Below are 24,144 nucleotides of genomic sequence, written 5' to 3' on the forward strand. Positions count from 1 at the left end.
GCGGCTCTGACCGTGGAATGCGTAGGCGATTTATACTGTCCGACTATCATCTGCATGTGGTTTTTAAACAATTTGGGCTATATGTTGCTCCTGTGATGTGATTTATCTGCTTTTAACAATTTGTAATAAAGATATGATTTTTTTAAAAATATTATTAGCCTAGTTATATGGAGATTAATGATATCAGGGGGTTGTCATTTAACGCACTTATGTTTTCCTCTTTCCTCTTCAACCATGTTAGTTGGCTTCTGTGTGCTTTGCTATTATAAGCAGCATTCAGTAACAATGCAATCACCAGCAACCAGAAAGTTGAGTACGGAAGTTTGCTTAAATAACTGCAAGCAAGTCTTTAAAAGGTGCTTGAGAATATAGAATGGGGAATTTATTAAGCACATTATCAATGGTATCATGTGCACTTGTAGTACTAAAACCACAGGAGGTCCTTGATGACATTTATTAACCACTTCAGCCCTGGAAGGTTTACCCACCTTCATAACCAGGCCATTTTTTGTGATACTGCACTGCGCTATTTTAACTGACAATTGTACAGTCGTGCGATACTGTACACCTAAAAAGTGTTTGTTATATTTTTATCACAAATAAAGCTTTCATTTGGTGGTATTTGATCATCTCTGCTTTTTTTTTTTTTTTTTTTGCGCTGTATGCAAAAAAAAAAAGACAGACAATTGTGGAAAAAAAAACAATATTTTTTACTTTCTGCTACAACCATACCCCCCCCCCCCCCCACCTCCCCCCCCCCAAAAAAAAAAAAATTCTTCATCAATTTAGGCCAATATGTACATATTTTTATTTATTGATTTGTTTGCACAAAAGTTAAAGTGTCTGCAAACTAGTGTGTGTGTGTGTGTGTGTGTGTGTGTGTGTGTGTGTATATATATATATATATATATATATATATATATATATTTCCTGAAAGGCTCCATGGCAGCATACGTGTGGGTAGCCCCGCCTCCACGATTACCCAATAGGACCCAACTCCCATAAATCTTTGCTCCTGGCCACTATCAGTGTTCCTTTTTTGTCCTCCCCAGTAGGACCAGATGGTTTCTTTCCTGGAAATAAAACTTCACGACGATCGATTGGCTGATTGACTGAGAAATTTTCCTCCGATAGGCCCTGACTGTTAAGCAGGGTATGGAGAGTATTTGCAGAGTAGCGCTGAAGAAAGGATTTCCTACCTGAGTGCGCACGGTCTGTGTCCCGTTGCTATGGGTGACCATTATCTGCTGGAGGTATGGCGTGTGTGTTCCAGTCCATTCGGCCAGGTGATCGTTGGTGGAGTGGTGAGCCTTTTATCTATCCATGGCAGCATTGTATTTGTGTGTATTTCTTTTGTTTGTCTTGCAGTCTCCTCCATGCCGTTTGCGTTCGCTTCCGCGTTCCAGCAAACCTCTCTCCTACTTCCGGGTTATGCAGGCGTTCTGCGCATGTGCGAACCCGGTATGAGACCGAGGCTTGGTTCCCGCGCACGAGCGCCTCGCGTCTGACGTCGGCGATGACGTCACGGGCGCCAAATTTAAAAGGCTTTGGAAGCTGTCAGAACCCTGGGAATGTTTGCAGTGGTCGCAGCGACTTCCCGGGGCTGTCAGCGCGGCGGTTTAAGGTAAGAGCATGTCCCTTAGGCTGGGGAAATGCTTTTTAAAAAAAAAAAAAAAAAAAAATGTGTGTTTTATTTTTCTCTTTGGTTGCAGTGTTTCTTAAACTGTGGGTTTATTGTGAATATGGACGCCTTACTGCCTCCTAGTGGCCAGCCCGCTCATGTTAGGTAGGTCTTTAGTATTTATGCTTTTTATATATTGGAGAGAGTGTTTGGCATAGGTAGGATTGACTGTTTATCATTTTCTCTCTCTGTCTGTTTTACCCTTACAGCCCTTCTGGGTCTGATCCACAACCTATCACTTCTAGACGCAGTGGATCATCAAGATCACACCGCCATAAATCCTCCTCAAGATCTAGCCAGCATAGGTCAAGATCTGAACAGCATAATAAGAATTATTCTCACCCCCCTGCTGCTCACTCCAGCAAGCGTACGGAAAAATCATGCTGGGGGTGCAGGATGCCTGTTCCTTCGGACGTATCCTTATGCGATCATTGCTTCTCCAAAGCTGCAGATGAAAGGGATGATGCAGACCAGCGTTTGGAGTCAATAGTAAGACGGGTTGTGAAGGAGTCTCTGCAGGAGAGGGATGCTCTACAGCTGTGTGAATCCCCGTCAGAATTATTGGCTCCTCCACCTGGAGAGAACCCATTGCAGGAGACATGGGAATCCTCTCAGCCAAGCCGCCTATCTGCTCCCATCTCAGATAGTGAATCTGACTGTGAGGATCCTGGTTTAGGTTTTGACTATGGACTGGTGCCTTCATTGGTCAAAGCAGTGAGAGAGGCTCTGAAGTGGGAAGACCCTATTACTTCCCCACCAAAGCAGAGAAAGTTCTTTAAACAGCTCAATAAGGAGCGACAATTTTTTCCCTTCCTTTCAGAGTTGGGTGACATTATTACCGAGGAATGGAGCAAGGTGGATAAAAAGGGTTCCATGCAGTCAAAAATCCTGAAATTATATCCCTTTAAAGAAGAGGATGTGAAGCACCTGGAGTCAGCACCACTGGTGGATGCAGCACTCATGCGTTTGGTGAGATATGTAACCCTACCCTTAGAGGATACGGTATCCTTTAAAGATCCTTTGGAAAGGCGGATCGATTCAGACCTTAAGAGGATATATCTGACTTCTGGAATGGCTTGCAAACCAGTGCTTGCAATGGCAGCGGTATCCAAGGCCATAGAATCATGGGCTGACTCTGTAGAGGAATTCCTGAGGGGTATTTCTATTGAGTCAGCAAAAGACTCCCCTATTCAAGAAATCAGGATGGCGTCTGCCTTTTTGGGGGAGGCATCTATTGATGTTATCTGCCTGATATCTCGGGATATGTTAGCAGCAGTCTCAGCTCGCCGTGCGTTATGGCTCCGTCCATGGCTGGCGGATCCAGCATCCAAACAGGCCTGGTGCCGTATTCCCTTTGAGGGGTCATCTTTGTTTGGTAACAAGCTGGATACTGCCATATTCCGGGCTACAGGTGGGAAATCTGGGTTTCTTCCCCAGGACAGACGTCTTCAAAATCAAAGGCGTCCATTTCCTAGAAGACAAGGCCCTGATCGTGCCAGGGAGGCGCGGAGCTATAGACCTGGTCGAGAATTCTCAAGGTCATGGAGATCCAGGCAATCTTCTTTCAAAAATACCTCAAAAGGGGGTGCGTCCGGCAAGCAGGATTCCGCGAAATCCTTTTGAAATTGGGCCCGCTCAAACTTGTCAGGTGGGGGCTCGTCTTCTCCACTTCAGGCATGTTTGGGCGGCCTCAATTCGGGATTTTTGGACTGTAAAAACAATTTCCTCAGGTCACAAGTGGGGTTTTATCAGTACCCCAAAGCTAAGATTTATTCCCACAAATCTTCCAGAATCAAAAGAGAAGAAACAAGTCCTATTGACCTACGTGAACTCTTTACTGGATCAAGGCGCAGCCGTTCCCGTTCCAGAAGAAGAACGTGGAGAGGGCATGTATTCCCCTTTGTTTCTGGTTCAAAAGAAAAACGGCACATGGAGGCCGGTAATAGATTTGACCCATCTCAATTCCTTCATTCGCAAAGAGAAGTTCAAGATGGAATCTCTGCTTACCATCCAGCAGTCCGTGTATCTGGGGGACTGGATGATATCAGTCGATTTGAAGGACGCTTACTTCCATGTTCCCGTGACAAAGGAGTTTCAACAATACCTCCGCTTTGCAGTAGGCATTCAACATCTTCAATTTACATGTCTTCCCTTTGGGTTAACAACGTCCCCACGGGTCTTCTCCAAAATTCTTTTGGCAGTTGTGGCCTTTCTCAGAGTCAAAGGTGTTCGTCTCCATCACTATCTCGACGACCTTCTTCTGCTATCCCAGAACAAAGATCAGCTCTTGGAGCACAAAGACCTAGTCATCTCCACTCTACAGGAGTTCGGGTGGCTTCTGAACTTAGAAAAGAGTCACCTAGATCCAACTCAGTCTCTTGTTTTCCTAGGGGCGCAGTTCAACACAGCAGAAGGTACTATCGCCCTTCCAGAAGAGAAGGTTGGAGTCATACGAGACAGGATTCATGCAGCCCTTGCAGCATCCCATCTCTCGGCTCTCCAATGTCTGAGGGTGATTGGCACAATGTCAGCCACCATTCCCATGGTAAAGTGGGCCCAGTGGCACACTCGTCCCTTTCAGCAGGGGTTTCTACAACAGTGGGACTTATCCAGCCAGACACAGCGCATATTCCTCACTCCAGCCATGAGGACGTCTCTTCTTTGGTGGCTACAGGGGAAGAACCTGCGCAACCACCATTCAATCATTCCCATCTCATGGGTCACGGTAACTTCAGATACCAGCAACCGAGGATGGGGCGCTCACTGCCTTTCGGAGGTCGCTCAGGGCAGGTGGGCGTTTCCATCACAGAGAGTCGTCTCCAATGTTCTGGAGCTAAGAGCGGCCTTCCAGGCGCTTCGGTCATTCCATCATCTGACAGCGAATGCCTCGGTCATGCTAAGGTTGGACAACACAACCGCGGTGGCTTACGTAAAGAAGCAAGGGGGAACTCGCAGCTGGTCCCTGTTACAGGAGACGGAGCCAATAATGAATTGGGCTCAGAAGAATTTGTCCAACCTTTCTGCAGTCTACATCCCAGGGGTGCAGAATGTTCAGGCGGACTTCCTATCGCGTGTCGAGTTGGACAACAACGAGTGGTCTCTACACCGGGAAGTATTCGATTGGCTCCTGACCTTAGGATTGTCCCTGGAAGTCGACTTGTTCGCTTCCCCGTGCAATCGGAAGCTTCCGAAATATTACTCAAGGTTCAGGGATCCCCAGGCATATGGGATAGATGCCCTCACAGAACTTTGGAAGTTTCAGACAGCTTACGCCTTCCCTCCAGTTCCGGTGATCCTGCAATTCCTTCGGAGACTCAGGTCAGAGAAGGCGGAGATTCTCGCAGTGATTCCTTTCTGGCCCAACAGACCTTGGTTCCCTCTACTGCTGCTCCTCAGTTTTCAAGAGCCAGTTCCCCTGCCTCTCAGGTCGGATTTGCTATCTCAAGGCACAAGGTTACATCCATGCCCATCATGTCTGAACCTCAAGGTATGGTTTTTGAGAGGGAAAGGCTAGAAGCTCTTGGTTGTCCGGAAGAGGTCATCCCAACCCTTCTCAATTCCAGACGCGGGAGTACTAATAGGGTATATGAGCGTATATGGTCCAAGTTTTCGGCCCATATGTCCACCAGAGAAAATTCTTGCAGTTCTCCAACAATACAAGACATACTAAGCTTTCTTCAAACAGGCCTTGATTTACCTCTAGCTATCAGTTCATTGAGAGTCCAAGTATCGGCTATTTCAGCCTTTACGGGTATTTCCTGGGCAAACCATGCACTGGTACAACAATTCTTCAAGGGAGCTACCAGGCTCAGACCCCAAAGAAAACCAAGGTTTCCTAAATGGGACCTCCCTTTAGTGCTGGATTTTCTCTCAAACCTTGGAAAGGATTCTACGGAGCCTCTGTCCATAAGGGATCTCACTCTCAAGACCATCTTCTTGGTAGCTATAACCTCAGCCAAGAGAGTTTCTGAGATTAGGAATCTAGGTTCGGAAGAACCCTTTCTGACTTTCTTTCCAGATAGGGCAGTATTGATTCCCATGTTGGGATCGCATCCCAAAGTAACCTCGGTCTTCCATGAGAATCAGGAAGTTGTGCTTCCCACTTTCAAAAACTCAGAGAGTCAGGATGTTCATCCTCTGGACGTAGGACACGCGCTTAAACAATATTTGGAAGTCACAGCTCCCTTTAGACAAACGAAATTTCTTTTTGTTCTCCCTCATGGCAAGAATAAAGGATTGCGAGCTTCGGCTAGATCTATCTCTACCTGGATCGTTCAGATCATTCAGAGGGCGTACAGAGCAAAGGGCTTGGCTCCTCCTGAGGCATTAACGGCTCATTCAACACGGAGTATTTCAACATCGTGGGCAGCTTCTCGCCATGTGGCGCCTGAAGTTATTTGCAGAGCGGCCTCTTGGTCTTCTATTAATACCTTTGTTTCTCATTACTGTGTAGAGCCAGCGGCTCTGTCTTCTGTTAATTTTGGTTTGCAAGTTTTGTCGGTTGACAATGCTAAATAAACTTTTGTTCTTTGCTCGACATTTTGCCCACCCGGGTGTGTTTGGCGAGTTATTTCCCACACGTATGCTGCCATGGAGCCTTTCAGGAAAACGGAAAATTTATATCAAATACTTACCGTAATTTTCCTTTCCTGATAGGCTCCATGGCAGCAGGAGTTCCCTCCCAAATGTCTGGAGTCGGCTAGTTACGGAACACTGATAGTGGCCAGGAGCAAAGATTTATGGGAGTTGGGTCCTATTGGGTAATCGTGGAGGCGGGGCTACCCACACGTATGCTGCCATGGAGCCTATCAGGAAAGGAAAATTACGGTAAGTATTTGATATAAATTTTCCGTTATATATATATATATATATATTTTTTTTCTTTTTACTAGTAATGGCAGCGGTCAGCAACTTATAGCCGGACTGCGATATTGTGGCGGACAAATCGGACACCTAACTGACACGTTTGACACTTTTTGGAGACAAGTGACACTAATATAGTGATCAGTGCTAAAAAAATATATACTGTTACTGTACTAATGACACTGGGAAGGGGTTAACATCAGGGTCGATCAAAGGGTTAAATGTGTTCCCTAGGAGTGATTGATAACTGTGGGTGAGGTCCTTTGACTGAGGGGAATGTAAAGATCCATGTTCCTGCTTAGCAGGAACCCCAGATCAGCACGTTCTCCTCTCATAGAACGGCAATCTGTCTTGTTTACACTCTCCTGAGCGATTGGTGGGTCCCGGCAGACATCACATCCACCGGACCTGCTGATTGGTTCCCACTGTGGCCAATCTCATCGGGAGTGGGTCGCGGGCAGCGCACACGTGTGCCTCAGACCCGGAACTGTCAGCTCACGTACCAGGTACGTGATCTGGTGCAAAGCGACTGCCCTGCCGCAGTAAATCTACAGTGGGCAGTTGCTGAGCAGTTAAGTAAATTGGTTGCAAATTAAGCTGCATCTCCTTCAGCAAAATCTCTGCGACAGATTTTCAGACCCTTGTGTCTTTATTCTTGGGTAGTCAAATACAACAGTTTGCAAAATGAAAAGACAGATTTATTACTTAGAATAGGACCGATTTCCAATCTGTAGAGACACGTAATTAAAATGGTTGTAAACCTCTGAAATGCAAAGTGAACACAGCATATCCCTCCGCAGTGTACTTGCCTCAATCCAGAGCACTTATTGTGGATCTCTGATCTCTCCTCCCTCTGCTATCTGCACGTGTCACTTATGACAGTTTAACTCGATACCACAGAATCCCTTGAGATGGACACCCCCCCCCCAGCACAGAGAAGGTGAATGACAGCCTCAGTTGTGCACGTTTTCCTTTAAGACTGTGTAGGGGTGGGGTGTCCATTCCATCCACTCAGGTCTCAGGTTACACTGAGCTCTCCTGTTTATCCTGTGTAGGGTGTGACATTAGATCCCTGTCCTGGCTTCTGGAGCTGCAAAAAGCTTTTGATCTGTGTGTTTTTGGAGGCTATCTAGAAGAGAGGGCTGCAGATAAACAGATTCAACATATGTAGGAAGATTAGTTTCATGCTTGTGTATCATCTGAGGCTAGTCACCTGAGTGAGTATATGTAAGGGTTTACAACCACTTTATAGAGAAGCTACAGTCTCTGATTGAAAATGAAAAATAAAAAAACATTATGGCCTTTTACAAAGTGCCTTATATACTTTGGCTACTGTCTAATATGTTTTTGCAATTTTTACTTGCCTAATTCGAGAAGGAGCTTCTCCTCACAATATTCTTGTGCCAGCTCAGTGAAGATACTGTGCGGCACACATAATGCAATGCCAGAAGCAGAGGATGCCCTTTGACTCCTAGAATTGATGACACAGATATCCCAGGGGTCAACGGGACATCCTTGAGGATGTAGATAGCCACAGCAGAGTGGGCCAGAAGTAAAGACAATTTTAAAATAAAAAAGGTAAATAAATAATAAACAATAAGGTAATATCCAAACAGTGAATACCAAGGTATCAGCAATTATATGGGAAAAACTTGTTTAAAGAGGGTGAAACTCTGCTTTAAGTAGTGATCAGGGTCAGGTTCAATGCAGTTGTAAGTTCAGAGGAATTTATGACTCAGGCTGTAATTTTGTAATAAATCTGTCTCACTATGTGTTTCACTGCTCCTGTTTAACATTGCTTTGCCTTGCGACATTATTGATAAATGTCTCCCTTTGTGTGTTTGTAAATCCTCTGTTCATGCGGACTAAAGTTGGATACACACTATACAACTTTTGTTGTTTGATTTGCTTTAGATTTACCTCCAACTATGTAGTGCAAGGGCCTGCCTAATTGCATACCAATTGAAAGTGTTTAGGTTTGACCTCATATTATACGGTCTTGGTAAATCTAAAGGAAAACATTTAAAGAAAATGGTATAGTGCAGGGATAGGCAATTAGCGGACCTCCAGCTGTTGCAGAACTACAAGTCCCATGAGGCATAGCAAGACTCTGACAGCCACAAGCATGACACCCAGGGGCAGAGGCATGATGGGACTTGTAGGTTTGCAACAGCTGGAGGTCCACTAATTGCATATCCCCGTTATAGTGTGTGTTTAGGCAGACAACTTCATCAGGCATGCAGATACAGTATCTGTGGTAATAATGCAAAGATATGGGATGAATTTCTACACAATTTATACATTACTGTGTAAGCAGTGGTCAGGATCAAGCTTTGCAACCTGTGATCATGTGATAATTATGTCTAATCAATTGTCTCATATCTTCTGTTTTACACTGCCCTGCTGTGCAAAATATTGATAAATATTCTGCAAAGTGTTTGATTTTTTAGCTAAAAATGGGTTAAAATTGGAACAATTATTTAAAAAAATTAAATAAACTTTTTAATTTCATTTTTTTAAAAAAATATGTCAATAGCATCTTTCTAAAGTAGGTTAATCCTATGAGATTAGAACATTTGAATGTCACTCTAAAAGAGAAAATTAAAATAATGATGTGAGATGTTTCATTTAACAGATTTAAGACAAAACCATTAGAGAATATGGAAAGAGTCCATTTTAAGCAGACAGCATTTCCAAAAAATCATTACACTGTGTAGTGAGGAGAGTAATATCTAGCTTAATATTGAATGATATAGCCCCAGGTCAGAACAGAGAAATGTGAATGTGTTTAATTTGTATTTTTTTTTTTTATCCTTTTGCAGAAGTAGGCTTTTAATAACTGTCTCTCACAGCATGCATGAAAATGAAATACTTACATATACATGGGCTGCAGCTGTAAGTGCGATGTCTTCTGAGGACCCTGGTAGCCATAGGAGTCAAAGCCACCTATGAAATCAACTGCAAAGAAAGCAAAAAGCTCTATTATCACCATGACCTCAGGCGCAGAGTTCTGCAATCAATCAGACATAAACTTCCAGGCTTTTTTGACAGGCTGCTAATAATCGGGAAGAGTAACTAATTACCTAAATGTATCAAAATGATTCATGCTGCAAAACGACAGGGAATTGTAAAGAGGGGAAATCTGGAAGCAGCATAATTTATAATTAGAACATCTTTGTAGATCAAGTTATCATTATTATCTGTCCACATTATAGTATAGGGCCCTGGTTTAAATTTTGCATCAGGTCCCAATGGCTGTTGAAATTAAATGTTTCAGTATGCTGCATACAGTAGACAAGAGTCTCACATAAACAAAGAGCACAAATATGGTAGCATATCTTTAGCAACTTGGATTGCTTTTATTTTTTAACTTAAATTGATCCTTACTATTCCTTCTGCCAGTGCATCCATCAATCCCTCTTTGCTGTCACAGCTCTATGGCAATCTATAGAAAGCAGCTGTGAAAACTGTGCAAAAATCAACTTTAACCACTTGACAATTGGGCACTTAAACCCCCTTCCTAACCAGACCAATTTTCAGCTTTCGGTGCTCTCACATTTTGAATGACAATTAGTCATACAACACTGTACCCATATGAAATTGTCATTTTTTTTATACAAATAGAGCTTCCTTTTTGGTGGTATTTAATAACCACTGTTTTTTTTTAATCTTTTGTGCTATCAATCAAAAAAGACTGAAAATTTGGTAAAAAATAAAATAAAATAAAATCTTTGTTTCTGTTAAAATTTATTGCAAAGTTTTGGTAAGTGTTTGCAGGGTATTGCAGAGTATTGCACAGTATTGGCACAGAGCAGCACTGTGGGCACTACAGATCCAGCCCACGGCGCTGCTAAAAACAATTTCTCCCCCTCTCCCCCCGCACTGTACCGATTGGTACAGAGAGGGGAGGGAGGAACCGGCGTAATGACGCCAGTTTGTTTACAAGTGATTGCTCAATCATTTGACGGAGTGATCACGCGGTATTTCCCGTGATCCGTGATGCGCCGGATCTTCCTGACCCGACGGTCACGAGTGTTTGCGGGGGGTGTGCGAGAGCAACATTCTGGGACGACATCCATGGACGCCCACCCAGAATAAGCAGACTGCACTGTAGCCGTCTTTCGGCTATGGCCCGGTTGGCAAGTGGTTAAAGGCATAGGTCACCTTTTCCAAAACACTGCCTATGCAATTTAAAAATGCCCTTGGTATGGGTCTCTGCCATTTACGTACCTCATGAAGCCTGACCTGAAAACTCCCAGGATGTTTCTAGGGCTTTGCTAAGTGAGGCTATTACTGTTTACCTCCACCATCGTAGGGGTGAGCTCTTTCTCTGATTCAAACCCCCTCACGTGCTTTCTCTCCCCTTATGCAGTAGCTCTGAGTTCAGAGTTTAAGACCTCACTCTTATGATGGTAAAAGTCAATAGTAACAGCTGGGCTTTGCTTAGCAACATCTTAGCAATGTCCTGGGAGTTTTCAGGTCAGGCTTCCTGAAGTACATACAGTGCCTTGAAAAAGTATTCATATGCCTTGAAATTTGCCACATTTTGTCATGGTACAACCAAAAATGTAAATGTATTTTATTGGGATTTTATGTGATAGACCAACACAAAGTGGCACGTAATTGTGAAGTGGAAGGAAAATGATAAATTGTTTTCAAATTATTTTACAAGTAAATATGTGAAAAATTTTGTGTGCATTTGTATTCAGCCCTCTTTACTCTGATACCCCCAACTAAAATCCAGTGAAACTAATTGCCTTCAGAATTCACCTAATTAGTAAATAGAATCCACCTGTGTGTAATTTTATCTCAGTATAAATACAGCTGTTCTGTGATACCCTCAGAGGTTTGTTAGAGGACCTTAGTGAATGAGCAGCTTCATGAAGGCCAAGGAACACACCAGATAGGTCAGAAATAACATTGTGGAGAAGTTTAAAGCAGGGTTAGGTTATAAAAAAAACATCCCAAGCTTTGAACGTTTCATGGAGCACTGTTCAATCCATTATCCAAAAATGGAAAGAGTATGGCACAACTTTAAACCTACCAAGACATGGCTGTCCACCTAAACTTACAGGCCAGGCAAGGAGAGCATTAATCAGAGAAGCAGCCAAGAGGCCCATGGTAACTCTGGAGGAGCTGCAGAGATCCACAGCTCAGGTGCGAGAATCTGTCCACAGGACAACTATTAGTTGTACACTCCACAAATATGGCCTTTATGGAAGAGTGGCAAGAAGAAAGCCATTGTTGAAAAAAAGCCATAAGAATTCCCATTTGCAGTTTGCGAGAAGCCATGTGGGGGCACAGCAAACATGTGTAAGAAGGTGCTCTGGTCACATGAGACCAAAATGTAACTTTTTGACCTAAAAGCAAAACGCTATGTTTGGCAGAAAACTAATACTACACATCACCCTAAACACACCATGGTGGTGGCAGCATCATGTTGTGGGGATGCTTTTCTTCAACTGGGACAGGGAAGCTGGTCAGAGTTGATGGGAAGATGCATGGAGCCAAATACAGGACAATCTTAGGAAAAAACCTGTTAGTCTGCAAAAGACTTGAGACTGGGGTGGAGGTTCACCTTCCAGCGGGACAATGACCCTAAACATACAGCCAGAGCTATAATGGAATGTTTTTGATCAAATATTCATGTGTTAGAATGGCCCATACAAAGTCCAGACCTAAATCCAATTGAAAATCTGTGGCAACTTGAAAATGTCACTCTCTAGACTTGCAAAGCTAATAGAGACATCCCCAAAAAGACTTTCAGCTGTAATTGTTGTGAAAGGTGGTTCTATAAAGTATTGACACTCAGAGGGGCTGAATACAAATACACGCCACACTTTTCACATATTTATTTGTAAAACATCAAACCATTTATCATTTTCTTTCCTCTTCACAATTATTATTTTTTTTATATATTCTTTATTTTAATTTTATAAGTAAAAATAAATAAGTAAATATACAAATGACTTTCTTTTACAAACAATTCTTGAACAATTTTACTTAACATCGTATATTAGATCAAGCTTTTCTCCCCTCCCCCCCCCCCCCCCCCCAATACCAAATACCAAAAAAATAAAAAATAAAAATTATGTGCCACTTAGTGTTGGTTTATCACATAAAATCCCAATAAAATAAATTTACGCTTTGGTTGTACCATGACAAAATGTGGAAAATTTCAAGGGGTATGAATGCTTTTTCAGGGAACTGGAAATGGCAAGCGTATGTTTCAACTTTAGTCAAACCTGTAAAGTTTGTTTTTATCTACAGACTCCTCTTATCTTCATAGGTAGTTTTTTTTCCCTAAAGGTGAGCTTTTAATTTCAGATGACTGATGTCCTTGAGATCTGACAGATACAGTTACATATAGTTAGTTTGGATGAAAAAAGACACATGTCCATCTAGTTCAATTGTATTTTTTCTGTTTGGCTTTGCTGTCAGATTTTACAGCTGCTAATTAGGGATAGTTATAAAATTGTAACATGAGGGAGCAATACAAATATTACAAAAGCCTTGATCTATTCTATGCTATGCAAGATAAAGAGATACAAATCTGCAGATTAAGCCTGGGTTCACACTATTGCGAATGCAGACATGGCATGTGATTCATACCGCAATGCTGTACACATGTGATGTCTGTGCAATGCGAATTCAGCAATACATTTGTATGGCTGAAGTCACATTGGAATTGGATGAAAAAAGGTGCAGGAACCTTTTATCCCCTACACTGGAATTGGATTGTCATGAATTCGCAGTTCGTACAGCGATCTGTGAACTGATCTGAGTTGTCATTAAGTTTGTGTTGGCACCCACAGCGGTTCGCAGAGGGCAGCGTGAACTGCTTGCGAGGGAGATATTCGCTACTGTCTTCCTCATTCTCCTCCCAGGCAATCAGGAAGTGGGTCCTGAAACCAATCGCTGTGCCCCCCAAAATATTGAGCAACAACCGCCACTGCTGCTCTCTCTCTTTCTCATTTTAACGAGGGGTCCACCATAATATTTGTCAGAAACTCTACCGCCAATAAAGTTTTAAAAAGTGAATCATATGGTGTGTTATTGGCACCCTGCACACGCACTTTTAGAGTAGGACCCAGGAATTTTTTTATTCTAAATTAAGGAAGATCTCTGGCGTGTTCGCAAAGCCCACGTGCAGAGCCCGTCAGGAAGTCGGCACAGCGCTGTGCTAATCACAAGCAGTGAGACATTTTCCGATCTCTGCAGCCGTGCATCGGGACAATGTCTCATTGCCTGTGATGAGCGCAGCGCAGTGCCTGACTTCCTGACGGGCTCTGCGCGTGGGCTGTGCCAACACGTCGGAGCTCATCCTTATTCTAAATTGAAACAACATGCTGAGCATGCACACTCTTCTGACATCTCCAGCTCCATGCAGTAGAAGCTTAGAGGAATGAAAGAGCCCCTTTTTTTTTTGCCATGGCACATAAAAAAGAGGGACATTTATCTTTTGGCAAGCAGGTCAACAACATACAGATATACAGGTCTCAGTGAAAAAAAGAAAAAGAAATGCCCATAGTAGTTGTGGTGTTATTGCAATGGTGCAATAGTGGAATGAGTAGTTTAACCACTTAAGCCCCGAACCATTTGGCTGGCCAAAGACCAGACCACTTTTTGCAATTCAGCATTGGGTAGCTTTAACTGACAATTGCGCAGTCGTGCAACATGCCTCCCAAACAAAATTGACGTCCTTTTTTTTTTCCCCACAAATAGAGCTTTCGGTTTTTATTTTTTGCACTATAAACAAAAAAAGAGCGACAATTTTGAAAAAAACACATTATTTTAAACTTTTTTCTATAATAAATATCCCGCAAAAAGTATATAGAAAAACATTTTTGTTCCTCAGTTTAGGCCGATGCGTATTCTTCAACATATTGGTAAAAAAAAAAAATCGCAATAAGCGTATATTGATTGGTTTGCGCAAAAGTTATAGCGTCTACAAAATATGGGCTAGTTTTATCTCATTTTTATTAATATTTTTTTTTTTTTTTTTACTAGTAATGGAGGCGATTTTTATCATGACTTCGACATTATGGCGATCACATCGGACAATTTTGACACATTTTTGGGGACCATTGGCATTAATACATTGATCAGTGCAATTAAAATTGCATTAATTACTGTAAAAATGTCTCTGGCGATCGAGACCGCCGGGCACTTGCATCAGCTCGGTAAACGAGCGGGGGGCGTGCTCCTCCGATGGCACGCAAGCGCCCCCCCTAGTGGCAGTTTATGCTACCAACGTAGCATAACAGCGATTTGCACAGCCGAACCAACTGCGGTGGCTGGTCAGCATGTGGTTAAACAGGCATTTATTAAAGCAGTAGCTCTTTATATTACTGCCTTACAGTAGTAGCTTTGAATCCACAGGAGCACAACAGTAGTGTTTGCCCACACTGTTTTATTATGTTTATTGGAGACCAGAAATGTAAAGATCATGGCACAATAGACACGGTTAAGTATGAAACAATATCAAACAGAAGTAAAATATAAATCAGACACGTCCTAGTTGTATTTCTAGTGCACAGTGCAGTGGGAATGGGGATTATAGTGGCCACATCTTCTACCTGGCAGAGTGCACCTGTAACCAAACACACAGTCTACAGTAGGATGACATTACAATTGCAATCTAGGCAACTACAGGCCCCTGACTGTTAGAACTGGTCAAAACAAGCTCTATTGCAAGATGATGGGGCATTTCTGTGCTAAGCAAAGTAATGTTTCCAGATCTACCTGCTGCTCTGCCCAGTGCCGGGACAAGTTCATCCAGAGCCCAGGGCAAATATGCCAAACTGTGCCCCCCACTCCCAAGGTGTATGAGCATTATGTGTCATCAAACCTCCCCCCCCCCAAAAAAAAAGAACAACTGAGCACGAATATTTTTCACCAACCTAAGCATAAATTCCCCCTCCTCCCAGTGCAAATCTGTTTCCCTGCTGAAATTCCCCCTCCCAGCACAAATCTTACCCCCATCCCCCCAATTCAATTGCTCCCCCCCCCAAAAAATCACTCCTTCTAGCACATATTATCTACCCCTAAAATTTCCCCTCCCAATAACCCCACTGCAAATCCCCCCTTCCAGTACAAAGCGACCCCAATCATCCCTCCTAGCACAAATCATCTTCCCCCATTTCTTCTCCCCCTAAATTTTAGCATACCCCCAAATTTCCCCTCCTAGAACAACACTTACTCCCTGCTGCCCCCCAAATACTCCTTTCCAACACAAATCCCCTCCCCCTAATTTTCTTTTGGTGCCCCCCCCACCTCACATGATACCACAGTGCCCAGGGCAGCTGTCCCTCCTGCCCACCCCTTTGTCCCGGTCCTGGCTCTGCCTGATTGGAGGAAACTGACATTGTTGCTTGTGCACATTGGAAGTTGAAAGTACACACCTGATTGATGATTATGCTTATTAACATTAGTTAAATGTTATTAAAACTCTTTTGTTAAAGTTTCAGATGTCAGAACAAACCACGATTTGTATTTTTTTTTTTTTTATCCTTGAAGTTGGTTCTTAGTCATTAAAAAAAAGCTATTCATACTCAAGAAACTATCAATAACTATACACAGATATCCACTTTGACAGAACTTGAGATATTAAGCACAGCTTCAAAGGAAAACTGTCAGATCCTTGGGGCCCTTCTCAGCTGAGCCTCCTAATTAGCACCAGCAGCTGTCATAATCAAATCCAGAGTAGTGCTAATTCCAGGGCAGGCACATCCCTGTGTGTGAGGTTGCACATGTGCATTGGACACTAGAATTCTTCCAGGAGTCAGACAATTGGCGCAATTCACAAAGCTTCTTCATTTTTTTTTTTTTACTGATATCACGCTCTTTAAAATCAATAAAAGTTAATTCACATGCCTTATGCTTAGAACAGTGATGGGAGAATCTGCTTAGACTTTCTCTTCTTTTACTATTTATCCTGGTCACCCATGTATGAAGGAAAGCTATTCAATACAATAAAATGCACCATGTAGCACTTTTGCAGTGAATTTCTAATATGATGTGGAGGGAGTGTTTCTATTTAAACCCATGCATATAACATGCTTAATGTGATCTTCAGAAAGTGGGATAGAGCAGGGAGTTGTTAGAACCTTTGTCACATTTTTATTGCCATTTGTGTCCCAGTTAGGGACTTTCAGGACATGAAGTGATGAGAAGTCACTCCAGCAGTCATACTGACAAAATCACATTTACTAAAGCAAGGAAAGATTACAACTACTGACAATGATATTATAGGCTATCTGCCCATGGTGATGCCTGTATCCCCATTTCTTATATCGTGTCACCAGGACAGTACATTATAGAAAATCTCTCAATAGGGTCAAAGGCAGATATAAAAACTTACTGTATATAAATGTTAAGTCCCCATGTCATACAATGCTAAACAAAACCGCATGAGCTAGGCTTTCTGTTATCAAAAATGTTTATTGTAAAAAGAAAAACAGAAAACAGCACAATTGTAACACAAAGAATGCCACTCTGTTAGTGCCATCTTGTTGGGTCTTTTTGTTGCTTTCCCTCATAAGTTTGTGCATTTTTTTGTTGTTGATTGAATAGTGTACCATATGCCTATAGTCCATACCTTCTGGGACCATACACCCAGATTAAACTACTAGCAGTGATAAAACAACATTTTGCTCATCCTTTCAAGTTACCAGTTCTAGGTTTCTCTTTCAGTCTCTTTGCCAAATCCATGGTATGAATTGTATGGCTATAATGTCTGATATCATCAATGTGATTCTGCTAGTACGTAGAATTGAAAACATGACAAATCAAGAGTATAGCTTTATCCGTGTGAGTATGTGATATATATTTTTTTTTAGTGCTGTTGTGTGGCCTGGGAGGGGACTCCAGCCTGGAGCTGAGGAGAGGAAGCCTAAAGCCCCGTACACACTATCAGATTGTCTGCTGAGTTTTTCCTTCAGATTTACCAAAACCATATAATATGAGGTCAAACCTTAGAAGTTTCAATGTGTATGCAATCAGGCAGGCCCTTCTACTACATGGTTTTGGTAAATCTGAAGGAAAAGCTCAGCAGACAATCTGATAGTGTGTACGGGGCTTTAGATAGGCATCTCCATTAAGGCTGGATTCACACCTAATGCATTTCTTGTGCTTTTTTTGCATTTTTCAGATTTGCTCTACAAAATGTGTTCCATAGGAAACCATGTTAAATGGACTGCAGTGCAAATCTGCAAAATGCAAAAAGCACTAAAACTGCATAGGTTTGAATCCAGCCTAACTTGGAGTCTTGTGCAGAAGACATCTGGGCTGGCATGAGAAGATCTGATCAGTTGGAGGCCTGAACAGGAATCTTACTCAGTGCAGCAGGGAGCAAAGGACAGTGTGAGTACCTCATCACACCCAGGGGCATACAACGGAAGGCTACAACACCACAGCAGTGATGTCAATTACGTCATGGATGACTCACCTCATCACGTCAGTGCAAGCGCACTGCACACTGGGAATATTTTTTTTAAAGAGTAACCAGGATTTACATACAGACGTGACACAGGTCGCAGTGCTCCAGCGACCGGCTCTGCAGTGATCACGCTCCCAAGATGCCTTGTCGAGAAGTTAATTCCAGGACTGACCAGGATTAGGCAATGAGAGATCTTCTACCAGGCCGCCATCAACGGGTCTGCCTGGGACACCTAGGAATCAAGAGACTCATGCCTCCTGGTCGGGTGAGTGGAACTGTGTCCTATTGATCAATTACCAGCTGTTTACTGCTTTCAACGCTGCTCTATGGCTACTACCCAAAATCCACAGATTATTTCACGGATTAATCATTGATCATAGAGCTTGATTTGTGTCATTGGTGCTGAACTAAGGACTGTGTCTGGCTAATCAATGCCAATGTATCTACAGACCACCTACAACTTACTCACTACTTAAGTCCTTGCTGTATATACACCATATTCCCCAGTGTGGGGGTATTGGGTAGATAGTGTGGTGATATACGCATATCCTGAAGTTGCGTGGTTCCAGGACCTATATGTCTATCACATCCCCACTCTCTACTTTACATGCTGCTATATTCTATACCTGTGCATATCATGTGCGCTTAAACCCCATAAACACTATTAGATTTTCTGCTGATTTTTTCCTTCAAATTTACCAAAACCATATAATATGGGGTCAAACCTTAGGAGTTTTAATGTGTATGCAATCAGGCAGGCCCTTGCACTACATTGTTTTGGTAAATCTGAAGACATAAATCAGGATGATGTGATGTTCTTAACCACTTCAGCCCCGAAAGGATTTACCCCCTTCCTGACCAGAGCACTTTTTGCGATTCGGCACTGTGTCGCTTTAAAGCGGGAGTCCGCCGGGACTCCGCTTTTTTTTTTTTTTTTTTAAAAGTCAGCAGCTACAAATACTGCAGCTGCTGACTTTTAAAATAGTGACACTTACCTGTCCAGCGCGCCTGCGATGTCGGCACCCGAAGCCGATCTCTAGATCGACACTCGAGTGCTGCCGCCGCCATCTTGGGTATGGGAATCAGGAAATGGAGCCTTTCGGCTTCATTTCCCGGTTCCCTACTGCGCATGCGCGAGCCGCGCTGCGCAATGAGGACGGTCCCCGCTGCCTCTGGGATCTGTGTGTTTCCCAGCAGGCAGCGGGGCACTTGCGGAAGGGGGCGGGCACTTGCGGAAAGGGGCGTAATGTACGCCCCTTTCCGCAGAGAGCTAGCCCGGAAGTGGGTGCAGTTACCTGGATTATCCAGGTAACTGCACCCCCCTCCCCCCTGAAAGGTGCCAATTGTGGTGCCGGAGGGGGGGAGGAATCCGATGAGCGGAAGGTCCATTTTAGGGTGGACCTCCGCTTTAACTGACGATTAAGTGGTTGTGTAACGTGGCTCCCAAACAAAATTGATGTTTTTTTTTCCACAAATAGAGCGTTCTTTTGGTGGTATTTGATCACCCCTGTGGTTTTATTTTTTGCGCTATAAACAAAACATTATTTTTTAAAAAAAGCATTATTTTTTACTTTTTTTATAAATATCCCCCAAAAATATATATTTAGTTTAGGCCGATACATATTCTTCTACATATTTTTGGTAAAAAAAATCACGATAAGCATTTATTGATTGGTTTGCGCAAAAGTTATAGCATTTACAAAATAGGGGATCGTTTTTTGGCATTTTTATTAATAATTTTATTTTTTTACAAGTAATGGCTGCGATCAGCAATTTTTATCGTGACTGTGACATTATGGCAGACACATTGGACAATTTTGACACATTTTTGGGACCATTGGCATTAATACAGCGATCAATGCTTTAAAATTCCATTGATTACAGTGAAGGTGTTAACCACTAGGGGGCGGGGAGGGGGTTAAGTGTGTCCTTGGGGAGTGATTCTAACTGACTGGGGGATGGGCTTGTGTGACGTTGACAGGAAGCAAACGATCAGTGTCCTCTCATTAGCTAGAACAGGGAGATGCTGTTTACATCAGCATCTCCCTGTTCTTGAGCTCCGTGACACGATCGCGGGTATCCCCTCTGTGATCAAGCCCGCGGGTCCCACGAGCATGGTGATGGAGCTTGCGGCAGGCACGCACACAGCGGGAATTTCAACGTAACGTACGGGCACGTTACTTTGCCCAGCCGTGCCATTCTGCCGACTTATATATGCCGACAATGGTCGGCAAGTGGTTAATAGACAATATTGTCTTAGTTTTAAATCTTATTCAGGTATTGGTGATGGGACCCAGTTTCTGTAATATGATATTTTTGTGCAATAAAGTATTTTCCCTATTTAAGCTGCTTGGTCCACCTGTGACTCTCTTTTTTAAGGGGGGCTCTAACCCCTGATTTCTTCTCTTTGTGTCAGATTTAAGTCACAGAGACTGCACCTAACTGGTAAGTCAGCAATGCTAGGGACACTGCATCCATATTTTCACTGACAACCTGTGGTGCAGTGTTTACACTTTAGTGAGCCGATGGTTCCCTTTTTCTGCATACAAGGGACGAGACTGCCAGATGTAGCATACTTTTCAGGGACAGCGTTGAGTTAAATCCCAATCCCTTGTCTTTGGAAGTTCTTCAGAAGCAGCCATGTGGGCTAGTAGCCAAGACAGCCAGGAGGGCTGGTGGTATCTACACGTCAGGACTGTGTGATGTTCTACTGAGGAGACATTATACTCTTGCACACAGTTTGGGACTTTATGTTATTTCACTAAAGGGGACTGAGAGCTTCTAGTTTGTAGAAAAACAAAAACGTTGGCACTGATCCATAGAGACTGCGTTTATCCTGGGGGGAGTGCAGTCCAGGACCTCCCTCCCTTTTTGTACATAGAGGACGTTTGTCCTCATCTGTTGTTTTTCAAGTCAAGCTGGGCATCCTATAATCCCTATACCCTATCCAAGTTGTTTTCCCCAATAAAATTACAAAAACAAGCCTATGGACTGATTTCTTGTGTCTGGATGTAAGTTGGAAATGCGTGTTGCCTGGCTGTGCAGGAATAAGGGAACTCGGTATCTAGTGGCTCCTGTGGGGGCAGTGCTACACTTTTCATGGCTGATTTTAAGCATTAGTAAAGTCTGCTATTTTATTTATACCTATAATAAGGCTTACAGTACCTGTAGGTGCAGTAAATATATTATACAAATACACAGAGGAGAAGATTTTTACATGTGTAGCAGCCTCTGATGTTACAGGCATGCAGTCCATTGAGAGAGATGTGCCATGGGAGTGACGTCATTGCCAAGGAAGACTGGGTGAAGATGGAAGCCCTGTTAGCGGTCACAGTGTGCCACTGGAGGGCTTCGTTTTCAGGTAAGTCTGTCATTATGCAATGCATACTAGCACATTATGATACCACAGAACTAGGACAATATATCAAGTGATATACAACAACAATCATATGTCCAAACAAAAATTACCATTATTCAATTATTTTATATAAATAGATGAAAAAACATTTTTCTAGTATGTGAAAAGCTGATCCATATGTTGCTTTTTCTCAGAAGTGTCCAGAATGTTGTGTCTGCTAAGCTCTCCTCTACTCTAATGGCAGTTAAGTGGCACATTCTTGTAAGAAGGCTTTAAGTGCTGTTCATTCTGTATGCTTCATTTTGACCCACACTAGTACTGTATGGTAGAAATTGCCTAAGAAACATCAAGAAATAAAACTTTCAATAGAATACAATATTTTTTCATATTTAACTCAAAACAGTCTTAAATAATAATAATTTTAAAGGAGTACAGTCCTTTTCATACTAAAATCAGGATTACTAATCGGAAAACAAATTCAGAACTCTTGTTTCTGTCACTGGATTTCAATCTTTGGCAAGTCTTGTCTACACCACCCCCCTATCTATGGAAGCGTTTTGACTGGATGTTGCGCTCAGTGGGGAAAAAAGTGTACAAATCTCCAAGGGCTGTATTTCCTTCATAGCTTACGGCAAATCTTTATTCTCACCAGATTCCTCCCACTCCAAGATCTGTAACAATAATCCATATCACATGCAGCACCCTCCCCCCAGTTGTACAGTTCTAGCATTTTTGGGCATTTTCCTGAGTACTGGACCATTTTCTCTCTCAGCTGATTGTTTTCCCTCTGTACTCTTGTGCACAAAAGACAGATGCACAAATGGGAGGGATTATGGAAAAATCTATTTATTCTTCAAAAGTCCATGTCTTCTAATATAAAGCAATGGAAAAAGAGTCCTGATTTCTTAAGCCCCGTACACATGGGCTGAATGTTGGGCCCATGTGTACTGCAGCCAGTCAGTCAGAATGAGCATGACTGAAAAAGGTCTGCTGACGAGCTCCTGATGAGCTTATCAATGATCAGCCAATGACCGAGAGCGTTAACCAGAGTGTTCTGGCAGGGGGCCACCCCCCTGTCAGAACACAATAGAGCAGCAGTGGAGATTGCTGTACTAACATTGGATTGTTAGAACAGCAGCTCTGACCTGAGATGTATTCTGCACTACAGAGTTAACTTTCCTTAAATAAATACATCTCTGCCCCTAAATATTTATTGTTACACCAAAAAGCAAATCGGTCAAAATTGATGCCATAAAGCTAATGGCAAAAAGCTGAAGACAGATGAAGAATGTATTAGTAATGGTAGATATAGATGTGTGCTCCCTTTCCTCTGAAGCCTGAAGGCTACTGACAAGTAGGGAAGAGCTTTCAGTTCGGGTCGAACGTTGGCTGTTTGCCCGTTCGTCAAAAATTTAACATTATGTGCTGTTTGCGCCAAATTCGACCGGCGTGTAATGGCCCATAATGCACTGCGAGAGCGCAGTGCATTGCTGTATGATGATTGGCCAGAGCATGCACCATGACCTGCATGCTTTGGCCAATCACAGCGCCCTCAGCTAAGATATCATATAAATGTACTCACCGAGGCCAAGATGCCGAGAGCGGTCGCTGTTGCGACTCGGCACAGACCACCCCTGAAGGTGGCACAGAGGGTGGTTGCACCGAGAGGCACAAAGCTACCAGTAGGACAGTCACTTGCTAGTAGATCAGCAGGTAGCTTGAGCAGAGCTGAAGGTGATGTCCCGTGGGAAGGTCCAAAAGCAAAGGTAGCAAGTCCGTAAAGCAAAGACCGAATCCAGGAGACAGGCCAGGGGTCAAACACAATCCAGATCAGGAGACAACAAGTACCAGGAACGCTGAGACAGAAGGATAATCCAAGACAAGCCGGGGGTCGAATACAGGAGATAGCAGGTAAGTCCAGATGCAGGCTGAGGGTCAAACACGTTTAGAAAGCGGGAGTCCAAGGTAAAGCCAGGGGTCAGGTCAGGAGAAGATCAGCGAGGTCTATGAGGCAATCAGGGTCAAAAACGGATAATAGAGATCACAGGAACGGACGTGGGAAACACAGAAAGCTGAAGACAAACCAGCAGTGTGTTTGGATGACCTCACTTCCTTTATAGGTCAGTGAGGGGTCACACCCTGTGTGTGTGTGCTTTCGTTTATTCCTATTGCACACAGCTGTGTGCCAGAGCGCTTTACCTGTGCGCATCCTATGACAGTGCCCCCCCCCCCCGAGGGGCGGCCTCCGGACGCCCAAGCTAGCCATCAATTCCGGATGTTGCTGATGGAATGTCTTTATTAATTTGGGAGCATGAAGGTTCTTGGATGGTTCCCAAGAGTTATCTTCTGAAGGGTACCCCTTCCATTTTACCAGGTATTGTATTTGTCTACCGACTTTCCTGCATCCTAGTAAAGCTTCCACTTCAAATTCATCTTCTCTATCGATCTTGATGGGTGGAGGAGGAGGCACTTCTCTTCCAGGAAAAGGACTAGGAACCAATGGCTTCAAAAGGGATGCATGACAAACAGGGTGTATCCTGTATGATTCAGGGAGAGCTAGTTCAAAGGCTACAGGATTTATTACCCTTTTGATTTTGAATGGTCCTATGAATCTGGGACCCAGCTTGCGTGTGGGACAAGGAAGTTTGAGATTAGTGGCAGATAGCCAGACTTCCTCGCCAATTATAAAGGTAGGGTTCTCCTTCCTTCCCCTATCATGGTATTTCTTGTAATCATCCTGGGCCTTCTGTATGGTCTCCTGGATCCTTTGGAAATTAGATTGGATAGCGGCTATCCGATCCT

General features: G+C 43.2%; 1 protein-coding gene across 3 annotated transcripts in view; it reads right to left on the reverse strand.

The window, feature by feature from the left end:
* The window catches only part of NKAIN2 (sodium/potassium transporting ATPase interacting 2), a 1,500,295-nt gene that overhangs the window by 39,483 nt on the left and 1,436,668 nt on the right, over positions 1 to 24,144 (reverse strand). For all 3 annotated transcript variants that reach the window (XM_077486956.1, XM_077486954.1, XM_077486955.1), the window contains exon 6: positions 9,421 to 9,502. In XM_077486956.1, the coding sequence (XP_077343082.1) occupies positions 9,421 to 9,502 (82 nt within the window). The remainder of the gene's footprint in view (positions 1 to 9,420; positions 9,503 to 24,144) is intronic.

This window comes from Lithobates pipiens, unplaced genomic scaffold, assembly GCF_037356315.1.
Source record: "Lithobates pipiens isolate NorthernLeopardFrog02 unplaced genomic scaffold, aLitPip1_a1.2 Scaffold_18, whole genome shotgun sequence".
In the NCBI taxonomy this organism is placed as follows: Eukaryota; Metazoa; Chordata; class Amphibia; order Anura; family Ranidae; genus Lithobates; species Lithobates pipiens.